The sequence below is a fragment of the Hemitrygon akajei genome, chromosome 1 (genome assembly GCF_048418815.1).
Source record: "Hemitrygon akajei chromosome 1, sHemAka1.3, whole genome shotgun sequence".
In the NCBI taxonomy this organism is placed as follows: domain Eukaryota; kingdom Metazoa; phylum Chordata; class Chondrichthyes; order Myliobatiformes; family Dasyatidae; genus Hemitrygon; species Hemitrygon akajei.
Genome location: NC_133124.1, coordinates 211,963,722 through 211,984,966, shown reverse-complemented (window position 1 = coordinate 211,984,966; position 21,245 = coordinate 211,963,722). Strand labels below are relative to the sequence as shown.

At 44.3% G+C, this 21,245-nt stretch overlaps 1 protein-coding gene across 7 annotated transcripts in view; it reads right to left on the bottom strand.

Annotated features, from left to right (window-relative positions):
- Nucleotides 1-21,245, bottom strand: part of tet3 (tet methylcytosine dioxygenase 3) — a 329,399-nt gene that overhangs the window by 23,212 nt on the left and 284,942 nt on the right. For all 7 annotated transcript variants that reach the window (XM_073059934.1, XM_073059969.1, XM_073059956.1 and 4 more), the window contains 3 exons: nucleotides 14,875-15,083; nucleotides 9,343-9,493; nucleotides 1,596-1,685 (listed from right to left, as the gene is read on the bottom strand). In XM_073059934.1, the coding sequence (XP_072916035.1) occupies nucleotides 1,596-1,685; nucleotides 9,343-9,493; nucleotides 14,875-15,083 (450 nt within the window). The remainder of the gene's footprint in view (nucleotides 1-1,595; nucleotides 1,686-9,342; nucleotides 9,494-14,874; nucleotides 15,084-21,245) is intronic.

Sequence of the window (21,245 nt, the reverse complement as noted above, 5' to 3'; positions counted from 1 at the left end):
CCCATGTTGTTCTCTCGTTCGTCTTGCCCTCTGACTTGGCATGCTGACTGAAAGATAGAGGGCTGCTGCAAGATATAAACTCTCTGGCTTCTCCTTAAACTCCTCCATCACCGTGCACCACATAAAGAGCTGAACAGATACCTCCTTTTCATCTTATTCCATGCACTCCCCTCTCAGCAACTGCAATGGTGTCAGGGTGATTGGATATCTCATGTTCCGACCTCCCTCTCTTACTGGGCAAAGCAGCCTGCCATGTCATGCTACTAACCCCCGTTACTCCACAGAGGGCTGGGGTCGGCTCAAGCGGTTTCACCATTCTATTATAACCTGCCATTAACACCAGTGTATTGAAATGTCTGAAGCCAAGTCAAGTATATATATATCCGCGGGGGATTGGTTCCGAGACACCCCGCGGATACCAACAAACGCAGATGCTCAAGTCCCTTATTGAACCTGTCTCAGTGCGGTGGTCTTTAGGACCTGGCGGTACAGCTCTGAATCCGCAGTGTTTCGGTTCACGAAAATAATCACGATCCTGATTGAAAATAAGGTGGAAGTAATAAAGCGATTGGAAAGAGGTGAAACGCCATCGGTCATTGGAAAAGCGATAGGCTACTGTCGGTCAACGATCGGAACAATTTTAATGGAGCATGTGAAAGGCCCTGCCCCGATGAAAGCTACAATTATTACTAAGCAACGCAATGGTTTAATTATTGAAATACATATGTTTCTTAAGTGTTTTATTTGCATAGAAAGGTAAAATATGTACTATATACTAAGAAAAACGTTTGACTAACTGACGCTAAATAATACCGGATGTACCTGTTCCGACTTCAAATCCGACTTAAAGACTGACTCAGGAACGGAACTCATTCATAACCCCGGGGACTGCCTGTTCTTTTAAGTCATTTCTAGATTACTTATAATACCTAATACAATGTAAATGCTATGTAAATAGTTGTTATACTGTATTGTTTAGGGAATAATGACAAGAAAAAATAGTCTGTACATGCTCAAACAACAAGTGCTGGAGAGAGAACTTCCGGGTTTTCCCGATCCGCGGTTGGATGAATCTGCACATGCGAAATCCGCGGATAACAGTGTGTGTGTGTGTGTGTGTGTGTGTGTGTGTGTGTGTGTGTGTGTGTGTGTGTGTGTGTGTGTGTGTGTGTGTGTGTGTGTGTGTGTGTGTGTGTGTGTGTGTGTGTGTGTGTGTGTACCATTAAATAAGACAATATTTCTCCGAACCAGAGTGTCAAGCACAGTACAACACATAATGCACATATAACACACAATAACTTAGAAAATTCAGGATAAAATCTGCAGATAAATTCCACATAAACAAAGTAAAGCGCATAAATTAAGTATTGTATGGTACAGAACAGGTTAACCAGTGACACCTTGAATGTGTCACACATGTTTGTGGAGATCATGTAGACGTTCTACACAATGCGCAGTTGGATAATAATTAAAATAAAGGGATTTGCAATGGGAAATCTAAATAATAAACACTTTGAATAATAGACATTATTGTTTTAGCCATGCTTGGTTACAGTACAAGAGCCAACGAATCTCCCGTGTGTTGTACAACTTACCTGATTGCTGAAGGCTTGGGGTGCAAGCTGCTTGTAGAGTGGAGCGACTTCTGTGGCTAACGTTTGCAATCTATCCTTGAGTAAAGCTTCCTGAGGGGGAGAACAACAAATGCAATTAACACTGACTATCAGAGGTAGTGATCCCTCTTAATTTCATGTGAGAATTGATCACAGTGCAGAGTAACAGAATGAACAACAACACACACAAAATGCCGGAGGAACTCAGCAGGTCAGATAGCGTCTATGGAGGAGAATAAACTGTTAGGCTGCAACCCTTCATCAGGACAGAAAAGGAGGAAAAAGTTCAAAGCTCAAAGTAGGTTCATTATCAAAGTATGTACATGTTTCCATATACTACCTTGAAATTCATTTTTGTTCAGTAAAACAAAGAAATACAATAGGATCAATGAAAATTACACAGAAAGAAAGACTGACAGGCAACCAATGTGAAAAACAGGACAATGTGTGCAAATACAAAAATAATAATAATAATAAATAATAATATAATAATAATTATTATTATATCCATTATTAGAGATAGGCCAATCCATAATAACCATCCGGATATATTACAGGATAAACAAGGACAAACAACTTACTTAATAGATATAGCCATTCCAAACAACCATACCCTACAAAAATCAATAAATGAAAAGCACAAGAAATATACTTAATCAAAAGAGGAAATTGAAAGACTTTGGAACATGAACAGGGTATACATTGTATACAATAGTAATATCTACAACTGATATCATCCCATAGTCACTACACAATAGCATTAAACAATACGAGCTACACAACAACATTTATGTAAATCCTTAGAAAGCCACAATACTAAACAGCACAAGAATAGTCTGAAAGTTGTTAGTAATTGAGAAATGAGCTTGCTTGGTTATGCCCGTCCCTCAGGTTTACCAGCTTGAGCTCAGAAAAAAAAAATCAATAACAGATAGATAATTACTGAGAACATGAGTTATAGAGTCCTTGATAGTGAGCCAGTAGGTTGTGGAACCAGTTCAAAGTTACGGTGAGTGAAGTTATCCATGCTGGTTCAGGAGCCTGATGGCGAGAGGGTATTAACTGTTCCTGAATCTGTTGCATTGGGACCTTCTTCCCGATGGCAGCAGTGAGAAGACAGCATGGCCTGGATGGGGGGCATTCGACAAAGGATGCTTTTTTCCTGTGACATCACTCCTTTAGATGTGTTCAATGGTGGGGAGGCTTTTCCAGTGATAGACAAGGCTATATCCCCCAGTTTTGTACTCTTTTGTAGGAAGAATGAACATTTAGATTGATGACCAGAAACATTAACTTCTCATTTTCCCCAACGGATGCCGCCTGATCTGTTAGCCATTTTTATATTTTCTGCTTTTACATCTGATTTCCAGAATTAGTAGCAATTTTCTTTTGAATTGCAACATCCATTGCCAATAAATCTGCACCTGTTTCAGTAACTTTGTTCTGTGTCTCTTAATAAGAAGTGGAGTCTAATTCACTGCTACAGAGTGAAGCTTAAACCAAAAGGGGTAACTTCACTCAAATTCACTTGCCCTATCTTTGAAATGTTCCCATGACCAATAGACTCACTTTCAAAGACTCTTCATCTCATGTTCCTGATATTTATTGTTTATTTCTTTTTTTCTGTATTTGCAGAGTTTGTTGTCTTCTGATTGAATGCCCTAGTTGGGCAGTCTTTCAGTGATTCTGTCCTGGTTATTATTCTATAGATTTATTGAGTATGCCTACAAGAAAATGAATCTCAGGGTTGTACATGGTGATATACATGTACTTAGATAATAAATTTACTTTGAACTAAGATGAGACAAATTTCTACTCAAGTTTAGCTGAGATTTACATGGAATCTCACTGGGATGAATTGTGCCAATACTTGAATTGCTGAGAAGTAAGATTTCAAAGTAAAAACTACGGGTTTCATTAAATTCTCACCATATTCCTCAATTACATCCAATAAAATCATGGATACATTCAGAACTTGAAACATGAACAGCATAAAGCTGGTGCATTTACTGTTATCACTGTTATAACCTGTAGCTTTCATTTGCTTTCAATGTACTGATCTCTGGAAAAGGACACAGTTAATTAATTAACAAGGCAGGGGACTTTCTTTCTCATGTACCAAGGTACAGTGAAAAACTGTTCTGCATGTTATCCGGACAGATCACTTCATTGCATTGGTGTATTGAAGTAGCACAAGGGAAAAACAGTAACAATACAAAATGAAGAGTTACAGTTGTAGAGAAGGCGTAGTATAGACAGACAATAAGATACAACACCAGGGTGAGGTAAAATCTCAAGGCAGTATATGTACTTTGATAATGAAATCTTTGATTGTGAAATCAAAGCTCAAAGTAAATTTATTATCAGAGTACATATATGTGACCATATACAACCAAGAGATCCATTCTCCTGTGGCATACTCAACAATGTTGGCACGTGGCCAAGTGGTTAAGGCGTTGGTCTAGTGATCTGAAGGTCGCTTGTTCGAGCCTCAGCTAAGACAGCGTGTTAACCACATATTGCTCTGCGACGACACCAGTACCAAATTGTATCGGCCCTTGCCCTTCCCTTGGACAACATCGGTGGCGTGGAGAGGGGAGACGTGCAGCTTGGGCAACTGCTGGTCTCCCATACAAGCCTGCCCAGGCCTGCGCCCTGGAAACTTCCCAAGGCGCAAATCCATAGTCTCTTGAGAATAACAGATGCCTATTAATTCTATATTTCTCAACAAATCTACGAGTATTTGTTGATACTCATAGTATCTATAACAGGATCAATGAGAGATCGACCAGAGTGCAGAAGACAATAAACTGTGCAAATGCAAATTCTGTACAGATTAGGTTCGATAGTTTAATGACAAACAGGATAGCAAGCGTTCTTGAGTCCATTTTCGTTTGGTTATTTGTCCATCTCGTGTGTTTTTTGTTGATTCTATTGGGTTCCTTTGTATTTGCTGTGAATGCCCGCAAGATTATGAACCTCAGGGATGTATATGGTGACATATATGTACGTTAATACATATTAAAGTAAGCCCAAATAAAAGGATACATGTCAAAGTACATATGCATCTGTGAGTCTTTTTCATGCCGGTTCTGTATGGGGTGGGGGAGTGGAGTTGATGTCTTTCTCTTGTCAAATCCCATGGTCTTTGGGAACTTCACGGCTATCTGCAGTTGTACTGTACGTGCATACTTTGACAATAAAATGAACCTTTGAACTTATAATATTGATTTTGAATTTTCAATTATCTTATAATAGTGAGCTAGGAGCTGTCCTTGAGCCCAGTGGTGTATCCTTTCAGGCTTTTGTACCTCCTGCCCAGTGGAAGGGTGGGGAGGAGGGAGAATGTGCAGGGTGGGTGGGGTCGATGATTACGTTGGCTGCTTCACTGAGGCAGCGAGAAGTGGGGTGTCAGCTGAGCTACATCCACAACTCCCCTCAATTTCTTGCGGTCCTGGGCTGAGCAGTGCTCTGGTTACCCCCATACCTAATAAAGTGGCCACTTGAGTGTGTGTTCATGGTCTTCTGCTGCTGTAGCCCGTCCACTTCAAGTTTAACGTGTTGTGCATTCAGAGATGTTCTTCTGCACACCACTGTTGTAATGGGTGGTTATTGGAAATATTGTCCCATTTCTGTCAGCTGGAACCAGTCTGGCCATTCTCATCCGACGTCTCTCATTAATGGAATTGCCATTCACTGGATGTTTGTTTTGGGTTTTCACACCATTCTCTGTAAACTCTAGAGGCTGTTGTGTGTGAAAATCCCAGGAAATCAGAGGTTTCTGAGATACTCAAACCACCCCATCTGGCACCAACAATCATTCCACCGTCAGATTCACTTAGATCACGTTCCTTCCCCATTCAGATGTTTGGTCTGAACAACAACTGAACCTCTTGACGATGTCTACATGCTTTTATATATTGAGTTGCTGCCGCATGAATGGCTGATTAGATATTTGCATTAACGAGCAGGTGTACATGGGTACCTAATAAACTGACCACTGAGTGTTGACAACACTCTAAGTCTGGACTGAACAAAGGACACTGGCGCGGTGAGCTGCCCATTTCATCTCAGGTATCTCCATGGGTGAATTATGTTCACTAGTAGTTGGGGTTGATGTTAATCCTTCAACGAACATTAAACATTGGGTCTGTAAGCCCCTATGTTCCTATAGTGGGGTGTCTAAGACCAGAGGGTATAGCCTCAGAATACAAGAGTGTCTTTATCTGTGAATTTTCTTCAGCAGTTCTTCTTCTTCAGATCCCTTCTTCTCCCTTCACCGTTCCCACTTATCATTCCTCAGCTTCTCACTTCATCCACCCTCCTTTCCCCCTCACCTGACTTCACCTATCACGTGCCAGCCCGGACTCACTGCCCTCCCCCCCCACCTTCTTCTAAGGGAAGAAACATTTCCTTTCCAGTCCTGATAAAAAAAAATCTCGGCCCAAAAATGTTGATTATTTTTCTCCATAGATACTACTCTAGTATTTTATACAGTTTACTTTACTCTGGATTTCCGGCATCTGCAGAACCTCTTGTGTTTAATTTTGTTTCTTTTCTGTGTTTGTGCTTCTGATGACGCCCACACATCATTAGATCTGACCTCTACTGTCTGTACAGCAGCTGACCCACATTTTTTCTCCCAGATTAATTAATACATCTCACCCCTGTAGAAGACTCACTGAGGCAGTGGGATTGTTGGAATGATGATAAATGTCATAAACTTCAACAAAAAAAAAATCACACACCAAATTACTTTCCCCATCGTTCACTTAATTCTTTCTTCTGGACTGAAATGAACTGCACATGATGGAATTGATGGCTTTGTGGCCACGTTTGTACAAATATGGGTGGAAGGACAGGTAGTGTTGAGGAAGCAGGGAATCTGCAAAAGGACTTGGATAGATGGGGAGATTGGGAAAGGAAGTGGCACATGGAATACAGCTCCAGAAAGTATATAGTCATGCACTTCCATATAAGCAATAAAAGACTATTTTCTAAGCAGGGATAAAATCAGAAATCAGAGGTGCAAAGGGAATTGGGAGTCCTCATGAAGAATTCCCTAAAGGTTAACTTGCAGGTTGAGTCAGTGGGGAGAAAGGCAAACGCAATGTTCGCATTTATTTCGAGAGGTCTAGAATACAAGAACAAGGATGTGCTGCTGAGGCTTTATAAGGCACCAGTGAGGCCTCACCTTGAGTATTGTGAATAGTTTTGGGCCCCTCATCTTAAAAAAGATGTGCTGCCATTGGAGAGGGTTCAGAGGAGGTTCACAAGGATGATTCCAGGAATGAAAAGGTTATCATACGAGGAATGTTTGATGGCTCTGCTGGAATTCAGAAGGATGAGGGGGGGATCTCATTGAAACTTCTCGAATGTTGAAAGGCCTGGACAGGGTAGATGTGGAAAGGATGCTTCCCATGGTGGGAGAGTCTAGGACAAGGGGGCACAGCTTCAGGATAGAGGGTACCCTTTCAAAACAGAGATGCAGAGAAATTTCTTAAGCCAAAGCGTGGTGAATTTGTGGAATTTGTTGCCACGTGCAGTTATGAAGGCCAGGTCGTTGGGTATATTTAAGACTGAAATTGATAGGTTCTTGATTGGACAAGGCATCAAAGGTTACGTGGAGAAGGCTGGGAACTGGGGTTGAGGAGGAGAAAGAAAAGGATCAGCCATGATTGAATGGCGGACCGGACTCGATGGGCCAGATGGCCTAATTCTGCTCCTATGTCTTATGGTTTATGGTCTTATATCAAGGCAAGGATGGAATGCTGAGGTTTTATAAGGCATTGGTCAGACTGCACTTGGAGTATTGTCAACAGTTTAGGGTCCCTAATCTATGAATGACACTGGAGAGGGTCCACAATGATCTTGGGAATGAAAGGATTAACATATGAGGAACATTTGATGGTTCTGGACCTGTACTCGCTGGAGTTCAGAAGAAGGCGTTTCTCAGTGAAACCTATTGAATATTGAAAGGCTGAGGTACATATGGAGAAGATATTTCCTATAGTGGAGGGCACAGCCTCAGAATATAAGGATGCCCCTTTAGAACAAAAATGAGGAGGAATTTCTTTAGGTAGATGGTGGCAAATCTGTGGAATTCATTGCCACATGGCATGTGGAGGCCAAATCATTGGATATATTTAAAGTGGTTGCCTTGAAAAAGCAACCAGCATAATCAAAGACTTCTCACAACTTAATCATTCTCTCTTGTTCCAACTTCCACTGGGTAGAAGATACAAAAGCTTGAAACCGTACCGCCAGGCTCAAAGACAGCGACTATTATAAGAGTCTTAATCAATCAAGGTGAATTAGAGTTAGAGAGTCACAGAAAAGTACAACACCGAAACAGGCCCTTTGGACCATCTCGTCCATGCTGAGCCATTTAAACTGCCTACTCCCATCGACCTGCACTGGGACCACAGCCCTCCATACCCCAACCATTCATGTATCTATCCAGACTTTGCTTATGGTAAACTTTAAAAATCGAGCTCACATGCACCCTTGTGCTGGCAGCTCATCCCACACCCTCACAACCCTCTGAGTTCTCCTTAAGCTTTTCACCTTTCACCCTTAACCCATGACCTGTAGTTGTAGTTCCATGCAGCCTCAGTGGAAAAAGCCTGCTTGCATTTAGCCTGTCTATACCCCTCATGATTTTACCTACCTGTATCAAATCGGCTCTCAATGTTCTACGTTCCATTCTTGACCTTGGCATGGTGCTCGCACCTTATTTACCTACTTGTGTTGTATTTTCCCTGTAAACATAACACTATATATGGCATTTTGTTATTGTTTTCCTTGTGCTACCTTGCTGCACTGACGTTTGCTGATCTGTACAGATAACTAAGTTTTTCACTGTATCTTGGTATATGTGACAGTAACAAACCAAATAACAGTTAGTTGTGTGGGATTTGAGCCCATGGCCACCTGATTCACAATCAGTTGCTTGTTCGTTGAACCTGGTCTGACAATTCAGCCGTAGGTCAACACCAGAGATTCTGCAGATCCTGGAAATCCAGCATCAATGGAGAGGGATAAAGAGTTGGCGCCACAGAAAACTCGACTGCTCCGTCCGCAAAAGAGAGGATTTCCTGGTGGCCAGCCATTTTAGTTGCACACCTCATTCCCATTCTGAAATGGTCCGTGGCCTCCTTTACTGCCATGACGAGGCCACTCTCAGGTTGGACGAGCAACATCTCATATTCCGTTTGGGTAGCCTCCAGCCTAATGGCATGAACATTGATTTCTCGAACCTCCATTAATTTCAAAGCACCCCTTCCCTTTTCCATTCTCCATTCTAGCTCCAATCTTATCCCTTCTCTTCTCCTCATCCACCTATCACCTCCCTCTGGTAACTATTCTCCTTCTCTTTCTCCCACGGTCAACTCTCTTCTCCTGTTGGATTTCTTTTTCTTCGGCCCTTTACCTCTCCCACCTATCATATCCCCCCACCCACTTACCTTCTTCCACACCTGGCTTCACCTATCAACTGCCAGCTGGTACTCCTTATGCCCCCTCCCTCACCTTATTTTGGCTTCTTTCCCCTTCCTTGCCCATCCCAATGGAGGGTCTTGGCCCAAAACGCCGATTCTTCATGCTGCCTGACCTGCTGAGTTCCTCCGGCATTTTGTGTGTGCATTACTCTGACAATTTAGCTGGCCCCTCACTGGGTTCAGGGCTGATCCAGCAATACATGTACGAACAGTGGTAAGATGACACCAACCTCCTTTGGGTTGTCTCCCAACAGCCTGAACTTGCGAGGGTGCTTGCTGCGGGCATACTTGCAGCCATTGAAGTACATGCTCCAGGAACAGCCGAATGAGAAGGAGGCACCACAGGTCTCGGGATCCTTTCCTTGACATGCGCAAGTGCGGCTGAAATGAAAGCAGTAAATATCACACAGGTTGGAAGCTGTAGCGATATTGACCAGAGGACTTACACAGAATGACTACTACTGACACCATAAACACTGACTGAACTTTGATCAGCCTAAAGGGTTGATTATTCTGACAAATGGCACCAACATTTTAAAGTCTGCGTTAACCGCTATTATACAATGATGTAGGCTTTTAGAGTCATACAACAGCAAATCAGAATCAGGTTTATTAACACTTATGTCAGCTTTAGATACATCTCTACCAAAGGAGGTGTAAGGTGCTCCTTCCCTCCACGAGCCTGCAGGTCACCCTTGGGCAAGGTGTAGCACCTGCTTAGCAACCCCCCCACCGAATCAGGATCACGTGAAGCCATGGGAACAGGTGGTGGACAGTTGTATGAACAGCTGGACCACTGCCAGGCAGAAAATCTCCGAAGAATATTGATAATGGCTGGGATCACCTGTCTTGTAAAGACACTGCCCAGAAGAACGTAATGGTAAACCACTTCTGTGGAAAAATTTGCCGAGAGCAATCACGGTCGTGGATAGACCATGGTTGCCTAATGTCCTATGACAAGGCACATAATGATGATGGTGACGATATATCATGAAGTTTGTTGTTTTGTGACAGGAGTACAGTGCAAGACAGTGGTCTTAAGGTTGTCACAGCTGGGGGTGACAGTGGGGATAAGCTGCCACTACTTATAAAGTGTTACAAATAGCGTGCGTCTCTCACAGCCTCTGACAACCAAGTCCAATTCTTGGCCTTCACATGTGGCTTAGCTGCTAGGCCCGACAGAATTGTTTCTGCTGACAGGAGAAGGGGCACTGGCACCTCAAAACCAGTTGCTGCGTCAGGTGGGGCTCATCCGCGTTGGACGGCAGCCGGCATAGGAGAAGGAAAACTCTGATTTTAAGCCTCTGTTGCCTTGCGGCCATACCCACCCATGGGAAAGGCTTCAGGAGTAAACCCCAAGGAAGAAATCCGGAGCCAGGGTCCCTAAGGCAGTTTGATGTTGTTTACAACTTCACTCTGGCAACCTTTGCGATGACACTGGCGCCAAGCTGTATCGGAGCTTGCCCTTCCCTTGGACTACATCAGTGACATGGAGAGGGGGAGCCCACTGCATGGGCAACAGCTGGTTCTTCAAATCTTCCCACCTAGGCTTGTGCCCTGGAGAGGACACGGTCCACCAGAGGCGCAAACCCATGATCCCCTGGGATCGACGGCAGCCTACTACTACAGTGCAAGACAGAACAAATACTACAAGTTACAAATAAGCCAATAAATAGTAGATAGACAGACAGATGGACAGAGAGATAGGGCAATAGAGAAATAGCAAGTTAGTGTTCATGGGTTCATAGACAATTCAGAAGTCTGATGGTGGAGGGGAAGAAGCTGTTGCTAAAATGTTGAGTGTGGGTCTTTAGGCTCCTGAACTGCCTCCCTGATGGTAGTAATAAGAAGAGGGCGTGTCCCAGATGGGATGAGGAATGCTGATGGGATGAGGAATGAGGAATGAGGAAAGCGGCCTGCTTGAGGCATCACCTTTTGAAGATGTCCTTGAAGCTTGGGAGGCTGGTGCCCATGATGGAGGCAGCACAGTTCACAACTTCATGCAGCATGGCAATTTACCTACTGAAGTGCGCACCCTTGGGGCGTGGGCTGAAACTCACGTGGTCACAGGGAGAATGTGCAAACCCCACACGGACAGCACTGGAGGTCAGGATTGTTTTCTGGCACTGCAGGGCAACCAGCTCTACCAGCTGTGCTTTGGGTGCCAGTCGGTTGGCAAACCTGAGATTATCAGACTCACTGCCAGGTCCCATGTTGGCCTGCCCTACTTCCACTTGTCTGTTTTTGCACATAGACTGGTGTGCCCATAGACACACGTGAGTATAGATGCCAGTGCCCAATTCCTTATGGGATGGCTGACCATTCAAAAGGCATTGAGTCAAGAAAGCTTGCTCCATTTGGGACCCCTTCCAAGTGCACTGCATCGTGGCAGTGATCTTCAATGATCTGCCAGTTGGCACAGCCTTGAATTCAGATTTACTTATCACATATAGTGAAAAGTGTTGCTTGCATTAAAAAAACAAACCCAACCTAGGGATGTGCTGGGGGCGGTCGGTCCTCAAGTGTCCCCACACATTCTGGTGCCAACTGTAGCACACCCACACTGTTCAGCAGAACAATTCCTCCAACTCCAGGACAGGCCGCCAGTCTCCACATTTTGGCCACTGAGCTTCAATATGTGTGATCTCCAGGTCCATCGGCATTCTCAATGTGGAATTGCTCCCTGACCTTATACACGTGTACTCGATTTAAAGGCACTCCCACAGGAATATTTGGCATGTTGCAACACTGTTATTTAAGAGACACCTGATGCTGTGACCTCCAAGAGATCCACGACCTCGTCATACGATTTGGAAGCTTGCGTGCTTCATTGACCCAGAGCCCAATGTTGGTTGGAGTCAGGGTGACCCACGCCAAATAGGAGAAAGGGCAGAAGCCAGACTAACAGAGATCTGCCAGTCCTCCAGGTTCAGGAACTCAACTCAGGGCCAACAACCCTGACTGGTAAACAAAACCTGTCACAGAAACAGCACTGAAGAACCCTTCTACATCTGTGTGTGACAGTATTTCTGCGTCCGCACTCAGGTCTTGCGGGACTGACAGTAGTGAAAACCGAGCTACTGACACGGAAGCCCCGAACACCGCCAGAGATGGAGGACCTTCAATGCTGCCCTAAACGCCAGAGGCTACAGATTGAAGGTGTAATGAGTAGATAACATTACATCTAGGGCAGCGGGTTCCAAACTGGGTCCATGGACCCCTTGCTTAATGGTATTGGTCCAGGGCATAATAAAGTTTGGGAATCCCTGATCTAGGGCCTGTTACAACAGCTTCATCAGTGTGGTCTTCTGCTTGGTAAATTGGGGCTACTACAATACAGCCAGTGGATTAAGGACCCTCCATCACCCAAGTCATGCCTTGTTCTCATTGCTACCATCAGGAAGGAGGCTTCTTCTCAACTACCACACAATTTCTGAATGGACTTTGAATCCATGAACACTACCTCACTACTTTTTTATTTCTATTTTTGCACTACTTATTTAACTATTTTATATATATATATATATATATATTTACTGTAATTCATGCTTTTTTCAATTATTATGTATTGCGTTGTAGTGCTGTCGCAAGGACAACAAACTTCACGACGTATGCTGGTGATATTAAATCTGATTCTGATTCGAACTATAAGCCTCAGCCTACAATCACACCTGACTTCCTAATCTCTCAAGAGTTTCTCTTCTGACTGCAAAGATGTCTCTCAAAGTCTGTCACGGGCAATTTTCCTGCTGCAAGTAAATCCCAATTGGAAGCAGAACAGGTAGAACCAGAAATAACGCTCTGGAAGTTCAATCAAAACGGTTGAAGAACAACTAAAGCAGTTTCGTGAATAAACTCAAATCATAAGGTTGAAATGCCCAGGTTTTTCATATTTCCTTACAACATACAAGGTTATTTGGACCTATTGAGTCTGTACTGGCTCATAAAGCAATTCTACTTCATCACATGTTTCCACAGCAACCTATTCTCCTCTTACTCCCACCAACTCTCCCTAGATGTACCACCCACTTCCACACTAGGGGCGATTTACAGCAACCGATTAAACCACCAAGTCACTCGTCTTTGGGATGTAGAGGGAAATTAAAGTGCAAATCACGCACACATCACCAGAGACCAGATTACTGGAGCGGAGGTTTATAATGCTGTTTACATTGTAAATGAATGCAGCACCTATGCACATTTTATTCCATATTTGTAGCTTAAACTTCCATTTTATCTAATTCTTTATTCTTTGGAGAGGCTGCAGAAGAGGTTTAGCAGGATGCTGCCTGGTTTAGAGGGCGTGTGCTATCAGGAGAGGCTGGACAAACTTGGGTTGTTTTCTCTGGAGCGGCAGAGGCTGAGGGGAGATCTGAAGGAGGTTTATAAGATTATGAGAGGCATAGATAGAATGGACAGGGAGTATATGTTTCCCAGGGTAGAAATGTCTAACACTAGAGGGTTGCATTGAAGGTGAGAGGGGGTAGGTTCAAAGGGGATGTGAGGGGTAAGTTTTTTACTCAGAGAGCGGTGGATGCCTGGAATGCACTGCCCAGTATGGTGGTAGAGGCAAATACATTAGAGGCTTTTACGAGATGTTTGGATAGGCACATGGAAGGCGGAGGGATATGGATATGGTGTAGGTAGGCGGAATTAGATTTTGGGTGTTTTTGATTTGCTTTTTAGCTGGTTCAGCACAACATTGTGGGCCGAATGGCCTGTTCCTGTGCTGTACTGTTCTATGTTCTATGCTTATAATTGATGAATGTTGTTTATTGTTGCATGTCTCACCCTGACCAAAAACACCACAGCAAATTTCTAATACAGGTAAACGTAGATAGCGAATAATGTGGATCCTTAATTGAGAGATTCAGCCGCAGAGATGAGAAAGTGCTGGAAGGCGTGCAACTCAAGAAAAGTCAAGTGGAAAATGTAAGGTCATAAAACACAGACACGAGGAAGATGCTGGAAATCCAGAGCAACACACACAAAATGCTCGAGGAAGTCAACAAATCAGGCAGCATCTATGGAAATGACTAAACAGTCAACATTTCGGGTCCAGACCCTTCTTCAGGACTGAAAAGGAAGGGGGGAAGATGCCAGAATAAAAAGGTGGAGAGAGGGGAAGGGGGCTATCTGGAAGATAACAGGTGAAGCCAGGTAGGTGGGAAAGGTCAGGGGCTGGAGAAGAAGGAATCTGATGGGAGAGGAGAATCAATAATAGGGAACAGGGAAGGAGGAGGGGATCCAAGGGGAAATAATAGGCAAGTGAGAAGAGGTGAAAGGTCAGAGTGGGGAATGGGGGAAAGGGGAGGGGGAAATTTGTTCACCGGAAAGATATTCACACCATCAGGTTGGAGGCCATGCAGACTGAATATAAGATATTGTTCCTCCACCCTGAGGGTGGCTTCATCTTGGAACAGGAATGGGAACTGGAATCAGAATTAAACCGGTCACCAAAAAATCCCACTTGTGGCGGATGGTGCGGAGGCTGTATATGGTGAGATGTTTAGGAGGTAGAACCAGGCCAAGGGGCTTACAATGTGATAAATTTGGCTAATCAAATGGAACCATTTACAAGGTTGCCCAGCAACAATGTTGGAATCCACCAATCAGTTTGGAGCAAGATCTGTCCCAAGGAATAAACTGGATATATTGTTAATCTACGGTTCCCAGTGCTCTTGATGTAAATAAAGCTTTAACTGACAGAATTACAGAATTGGAGACCACTTGACACATCAAGTCAATACCAACAAACTTACTCGTCATTCAATCCACATCTTCGGCAGGTGGGGTTCCCATACTTCGTCAACGTCTCCGTGAGTTCATCGTACAGCTTGTCTCCCAGGGAACGAGGGATGCCTTCCCAAGCCAGGATCAGAATAATAACAACCGCGTTCTGACAGTGATGACCAGCTCGCTCACGCACGAGACACAGGACTTTCTCTTCTTCGCTTGCTCTTCGTATTATCTGTGCACATTTTAGGAAACCAGAGCCTTGGTAAGTATCTCAGAAGCAGCAGGAGAATACAGAACTCTTAAGTACTCATCACATTTGGACAGCAAACAGATAAAAGGGTTGAGGGGAGGAGTTCCCAACCTTTTTTATGCCATGGATCAATACCATCAAGCAAGGTATTGCTCACGAACTCGAGGTTGGGAATCCCTGGTTTAGAGAGACTGGGGTCCAACACAGGCAAATGGGACGAGTTTAGGTCGGTATCATTTTCAGCACGGTCAGTACTAATCTGCCTCTGACTCTTGCTTACAGGAACATAAAATTCTCTCCATCATTTCCTTCCCACTCTGTCACAATCACACAAGTTGCATAAGATGCTGGATTCACATTTGTAATATTAAAGTATTCGGAATTTAGAATATTTGCAGTATTTTCACCTTGCTCCACTCCTTTGCCTTTACCTCTTTTTTTATACTGGCTCTGTCTCCCCTTTTACATTCAGTCCAAATGAAGGGTTTTGACCCGAGTTGTCAGCAGTCCACCCCCTTCCAGAGGTGCTGCCTGACCTCCAATGCTTCGTGTGATGCTTTAGAATATTATGGTTATAGCATGCAAGAGAGATGTAAACAAGGTTGAAAGAGTTCAGAGAAAATTCACAATGATGTCGCCGGGACTGGAGGACCTGAGTTACAAAAGATTCAACAGGTTAGGACTTTATTCCCTGGAATGTGGAAGACTGAGAGGAGATTTGACAGAGGTGTACAAAATTGGGAGGGGTATAGATAGGGTAAATGTAAGCAGGCTTTTTTCCACTGAGGTTAGCGGGACTGCAACTAGAGTTAGGGTTAGGGTGAAAGGTGGAAAAGGTCGAGGGGAACATGAGGGGAAATTTCTTCACTCAGAGGATCATGGGAGTGTGGAACAAGCTATCAGCACAAGAGGTGAATGTGAGCTTGATTTCAAATCTAAGGGAAGTTTGGATAGGTACGTGGATGGTAGGGGTACGGACGGCTATGGTTCTGGTGCAGGTCAGTGGGAGTAGGCATTTTAAATGGTTTGGCATGGACTAGATGGGCCAAAGGGTCTGTTTCTGAGCTGGACCTTTTCTATGACTCTATTTGAAAGATGCTATTCCGCTGGAAAGAAGAGATTTACGAGAATGTTGCAGGATCTGATGGAATGAGTGATCGAGAGGGGCTGAGCAGGCTGGGACTTTATTCATAGGAGACAGGTGTGACACTACAAAGGTGTATACAAGCATGAGGAACATAGACAAGATCAATGCACACACTCTTTTCCAGGCTGGGCAATCAAAAACTGGAGAACAGGCAATAGGTTTGAGGGTAAGAGGAGAGAGATTTAATAGGAAACCCACCAGGTGGTCAGTATACAGAGTGAGCTGCCAGTGGAAGTAGTTGAGGCACATACAATAACAACGTTTAAAAGATACTTGTACAGGTACATGGATAGGAAAGATTTACAGGGAGGTAGGACAAAGGTGACAAGTGGGACCAGCCAAGATAGGCACCTTAGTCAGCAGGGATGGGTTGGGCTGAACAGCCTGGTATCAACTTTAATGCCAACTAAGCATACTATGTCATATGTGGGAGGGAAGGGTTGCTTTGATCTTGGAGTAGGCTAAGAGGATGATACAACATCTTGGGCTGTAGAACCTGCAATCTGCAGAACTATTCTGTGTGCCGTAATGAGGCTGATTTTCCAAGGGTCCTCCAGGAGAATCACAACCTTGTTGTGGTTTGGAGGCTTGCGTGGCCTCAGTGTCCCAGAGAACCATGTTGGCTGGACTCAGGGCTATGTGGTTTGGCTCGTGGTGGGGTCACCTATGCCAAACAGGCCAAACAGTAGAGGACAGACTAAGAGTGGTTCGAGGGTTTAGCACAGGGCTAACATCCTTGAATGGTCAAGCAAAACTGTTATGGAAACAGCAGTGAAGAATCCTTCTGCATGTGTGACAGTATTCCTGACTCTCCATCTGGGACTTGCATGGTTGACAGTAGTGAAAACTGAGGGAAAGCTACTGGCATGAGGAAGGAAGCCCTGACCACCGCCAGAGATAGAGGACCTTCGCTGCTGCCCTGAACGCCAGCAGCAAGGGTGGGCAACTGTAGTGCCTACATTGCAATAAACTCCATTGTGTGCAAAAGAGCTCTTCTCAAATTCTAATGGATATCTCATGCAATGAGGGGAATTCTACCCGAGGATCTCTGAACCATCAATACCATTGGTACTTCGATAACATCATCAACGAAATGTCTGGTAAAAGTGTCAGTAGGAGGATGTAGAAACTTTAGAAAGGGCACAGAGAATATTTACCAGGATGTTCCCTGGACTAGAGAGCATGTTTTATGAGGATACGTTGAGCAAGTGAAAGCTTTTCTCTCTGGACTGAAGGAGGATGGGAGGCAACTTCATAGAGGTTTATGAGATGATAAGAGGCATAGTTTGAGTGGATAGGAAGCAAGTGGACCCTATCGTATCCACCTCCACCATCGTCGCTGGCTGTCAGGGTCCGGTCCAGTCCGGAATCTGCGTTCCGGGTCTCGATCTGGTCCGAGTGCTCCGGACTCCGGGTCTTACAGCTGTCCCTCCCAGCCCCTTTCAGCCTGTTAAGATCATCCTGGATCAAGGAGGCACACCTGAGGCCAATTCGGCTGCAGGTGTTTATAAGGGGCCGTGGGACGGAGACTGGGTGGGTGGTTGTTTTGTTCTGCATCCTGTTAGCTCTGAAGCTGGTATGGGACATTGGAAAAAAGTTGAATTTCCCCATGGGGATGAATAAAGTATCTATCTATCTATCTAACTAGCTCGATACCTGGTTCGTCCACTCCTTGTCTGCTCAGAAGTCGGTTTAACCTGTTTTACCCGGTTCGTCATGCTTTTCCTGCTCCTCTCGGGTGCGCTGGCCCTGCCGTTCAGTCTTATTTGTCTTACCCGCGCTTTTGGTTGCCTTTACCAAAGTACCCGGTGGATCACTGTATTTCTGCTGCTTACCCTGGACCCAGCTTCCTACCCGTTGCCTGTCGGGTGGATCTGGCCGGACTGCCGCTGCCCGGCGGGGGTTCTGCCTTTTCCTCCTCTCATTTCCCAAGGGTTGTGCCCCGCACCTGCCCAGGTGTCCGCGACTGGCCCAGGCCTCTGGGCTTTCCGCCTGGGAGGCGGCCCTGCCCGGGATCCATGCGGCCCGCCATGAGGGATCGGCCTGCCTGCCTGCCCCGAGCTGTGGGATCGGCCTGCCTGCCCCGAGCTGCGGGATCCTCCTGCTTGCCTGCCTCGTCTGAACTCTTGGATCCAACCCCGCCTGCATTAACCCTTAAATGCCATGGCATCCCCATCCTGTCCTCCCCTAGTACTTCAGTGTCTGTGTCCATCCTGCCCCCGTTCCTGACACTGGCAGTCTATTCCACGCACTCAGCACTCACTGCGTAAAAAAACTTACCCCTGCCATCTCCTCCATACCTGCTTCCAAGCAACTTAAAACTGTGCCCTTTCATGTCAGCCCTTGGAAAAAGCCTCTGACTATCCACATGATCGATCCCTCTCATCATCTTATATACTCTCAAAGTGAAAAATGTTGGAAGTTTAAACATTAATTCAAATTTAACTCTTGCAAAAAATGCCATTCTTTCTTAACCATAAAACAATTTTTTTGCATTGTTAGATACTTGACAACTAATTACTGAAGTATTTGCAAAGTCATCAATTACTTCAAAATTATCTTTGTCCCTGATCTTTTCTTGTAACCTGAATTTTATTTTAAATGGGGAACTCATGTAACTTCTGCACTGAAAACAGATGCAGATAAAGAGAACTTCCTGTTTCAAGCAATGTCATATCACTTTTATTTGTAAGAAGACCATAAGACATAGGAGCAAAATTAGGCAATCCGCTCCCACCATTTGATCATGGCTGATATCCCTCTCAACTCCATTTTCCTGCCTTCTCCTTATATCCTTTGATGCCTTTGTTAATCAACAACCTATCAACCTCCGCTTTAAATGTACCCAATGTCTTGGCCTCCACAGACGTCTGCGTCAATGAATTCCACAGATTCACCACCCTCCGGCCACAGCAATTGCTCCTCATCCCTGTTCTAAAGGGACAACAGTCTCTTCTGAGGCTGTGTCCTCTGGTCCTACACTCCCCCATTAAAGGAAACATCCTCTCCATGTCCACTCTATCTCGGCATTTTAATGAAGCTTCTATAAGACTATTGAACGGTTCCCTGGTACAACAGGACAGACTCTTGACCTGACAATTTACCTCATTATGACCCTGCACCTTATTATATACCTGCACTGCTCTATCCCTGTTGCTCTAACACTTCATTCTGCACTGTCACTGTTCTATCTGATTCTACTTGATGACTACAAGACTGCACCTTCTAAACTTGTCCTCAATATATCGTTCTAAGAAACTCCCTTTTAAACTCTCTGAACCTGTGTCTTTTGTTTAACTTTGCCTGCAGCTCTCAGTTGTGAAATGCTCACTTTTCTGGATTCCAACACGGCCATAAAGTGCTGAGAGATAATATTTAACTCTTTATTGCCAGTTCGTCTGAAATCAGGATGGCGATAACTTGTATTTTTGAAACAATGCCACGGTAGTAAAAGGTTGTAGACTCAGAGTTTCAGTGATAGATGCAGGCCACTCGCTCCACTAGATCCATGCTAGCCTCCAAGCACTGAATTTTTACACTGATCCCATCCTGAACTATTCTATTCTTCCAACACTCCCATCTCAACTCATTCAACTATTCAAGAGCAGCTTCTTCCCCTCTGCCATCTGATTTTTAAATGGATATTAAACCCATGAACACTACCTCACTACTTTTTTATTCTCTTTTTGTACTACTTATTTTATTTAACTTAAATATATATATATATATATATATATACACTTCTTACTAATCTATAGATTTTATTATTATGCACTGCAATGCATTGCTGCTGCATTAACAACAAATTTCATGGCATATGCTGGTGATATATGTAGAAGGTTGAGGGGGGACTTGATAGAGGTATTTAAAATTATGAGGGGGATAGATCAAGTTGACGTGAATAGGCTTTTTCGATTTAAAGTAGAGAGTAGAGGGATAACACGAGGGGGAACTTCTTTACTCAGAGAGTGGTAGCTGTGTGGAACGAGCTTCCAGTAGAAGTGGTAGAGGCAGGTTCGATATTGTCATTTAAAAAAAAATTGGATAGGTATATGGACAGGAAAGGAATGGAGGGTTATGGACTGAGTGCAGGTCGGTGGGACTAGGTGAGAGTAAGTGTTCAGCACGGACTAGAAGGGCCTCAGGCTTCAAGTGGACAGGGCCTGGGAAATGAATATTCAAGGATATACATCTTATTGAAAGGACAGACTGACTGGCAGAGGGGATGGGGTGGCTCTGTTGGTGAGGAATGATATTCAGTCCCTTGCGAGGGGGGACATAGAATCAGGGGATGTAGAGTCAGTATGAATAAAACTGAGAAATTCTAAGGGTAGAAAGACCCTAATGGGAGTTATCTACAGGCCCCCAAACAGCAATCTGGATGTAGGGTGTAAGTTGAATGAAGAGTTAAAATTGGCATGTCGCAAAGGTAATGATACAGTTGTCATGGGGGATTTCAACATGCAGGTAGACTGGGAGAATCAGAATGGTCCTGGACCCCAAGAAAGGGAGTTTGTGGAGTGCCTCCGAGATGGATTCTTAGAACAGCTTGTACTGGAGCCTACCAGGGAGAAGGCAATTCTAGATTTAGTGTTGTGCAATGAACCGGATTTGATCAGGGACCTCGAGGTAAAGGAGGTAGTGACCATAATATGATATGTTTTAACCTACAATTTGAGAAGGAGAATGGAAAATTGGATGTGTCAGTATTACAGTTGAACAAAGGGAACTATGGAGCTATGAGGGAGGAGCTGGCCAAAGTTCAATGGAACAATACCCTAGCAGAGAAGACAGTGGAACAAAAATGGCAGGTATTTCTGGGAATAATGCAGAAGGTGTAGGATCGGTTCATTCCAAAGAGGAAGAAAGATCCTAAGGGGAGTAAGGGGCGGCCGTGGCTGACGAGGGAAGTAAAGGGCAGTATAAAAATAAAAGAGAAGAAGTATAACATAGCAAAGATGAGCGGGAAACCGGAGGACTGGGAAGCTTTTAAAGAG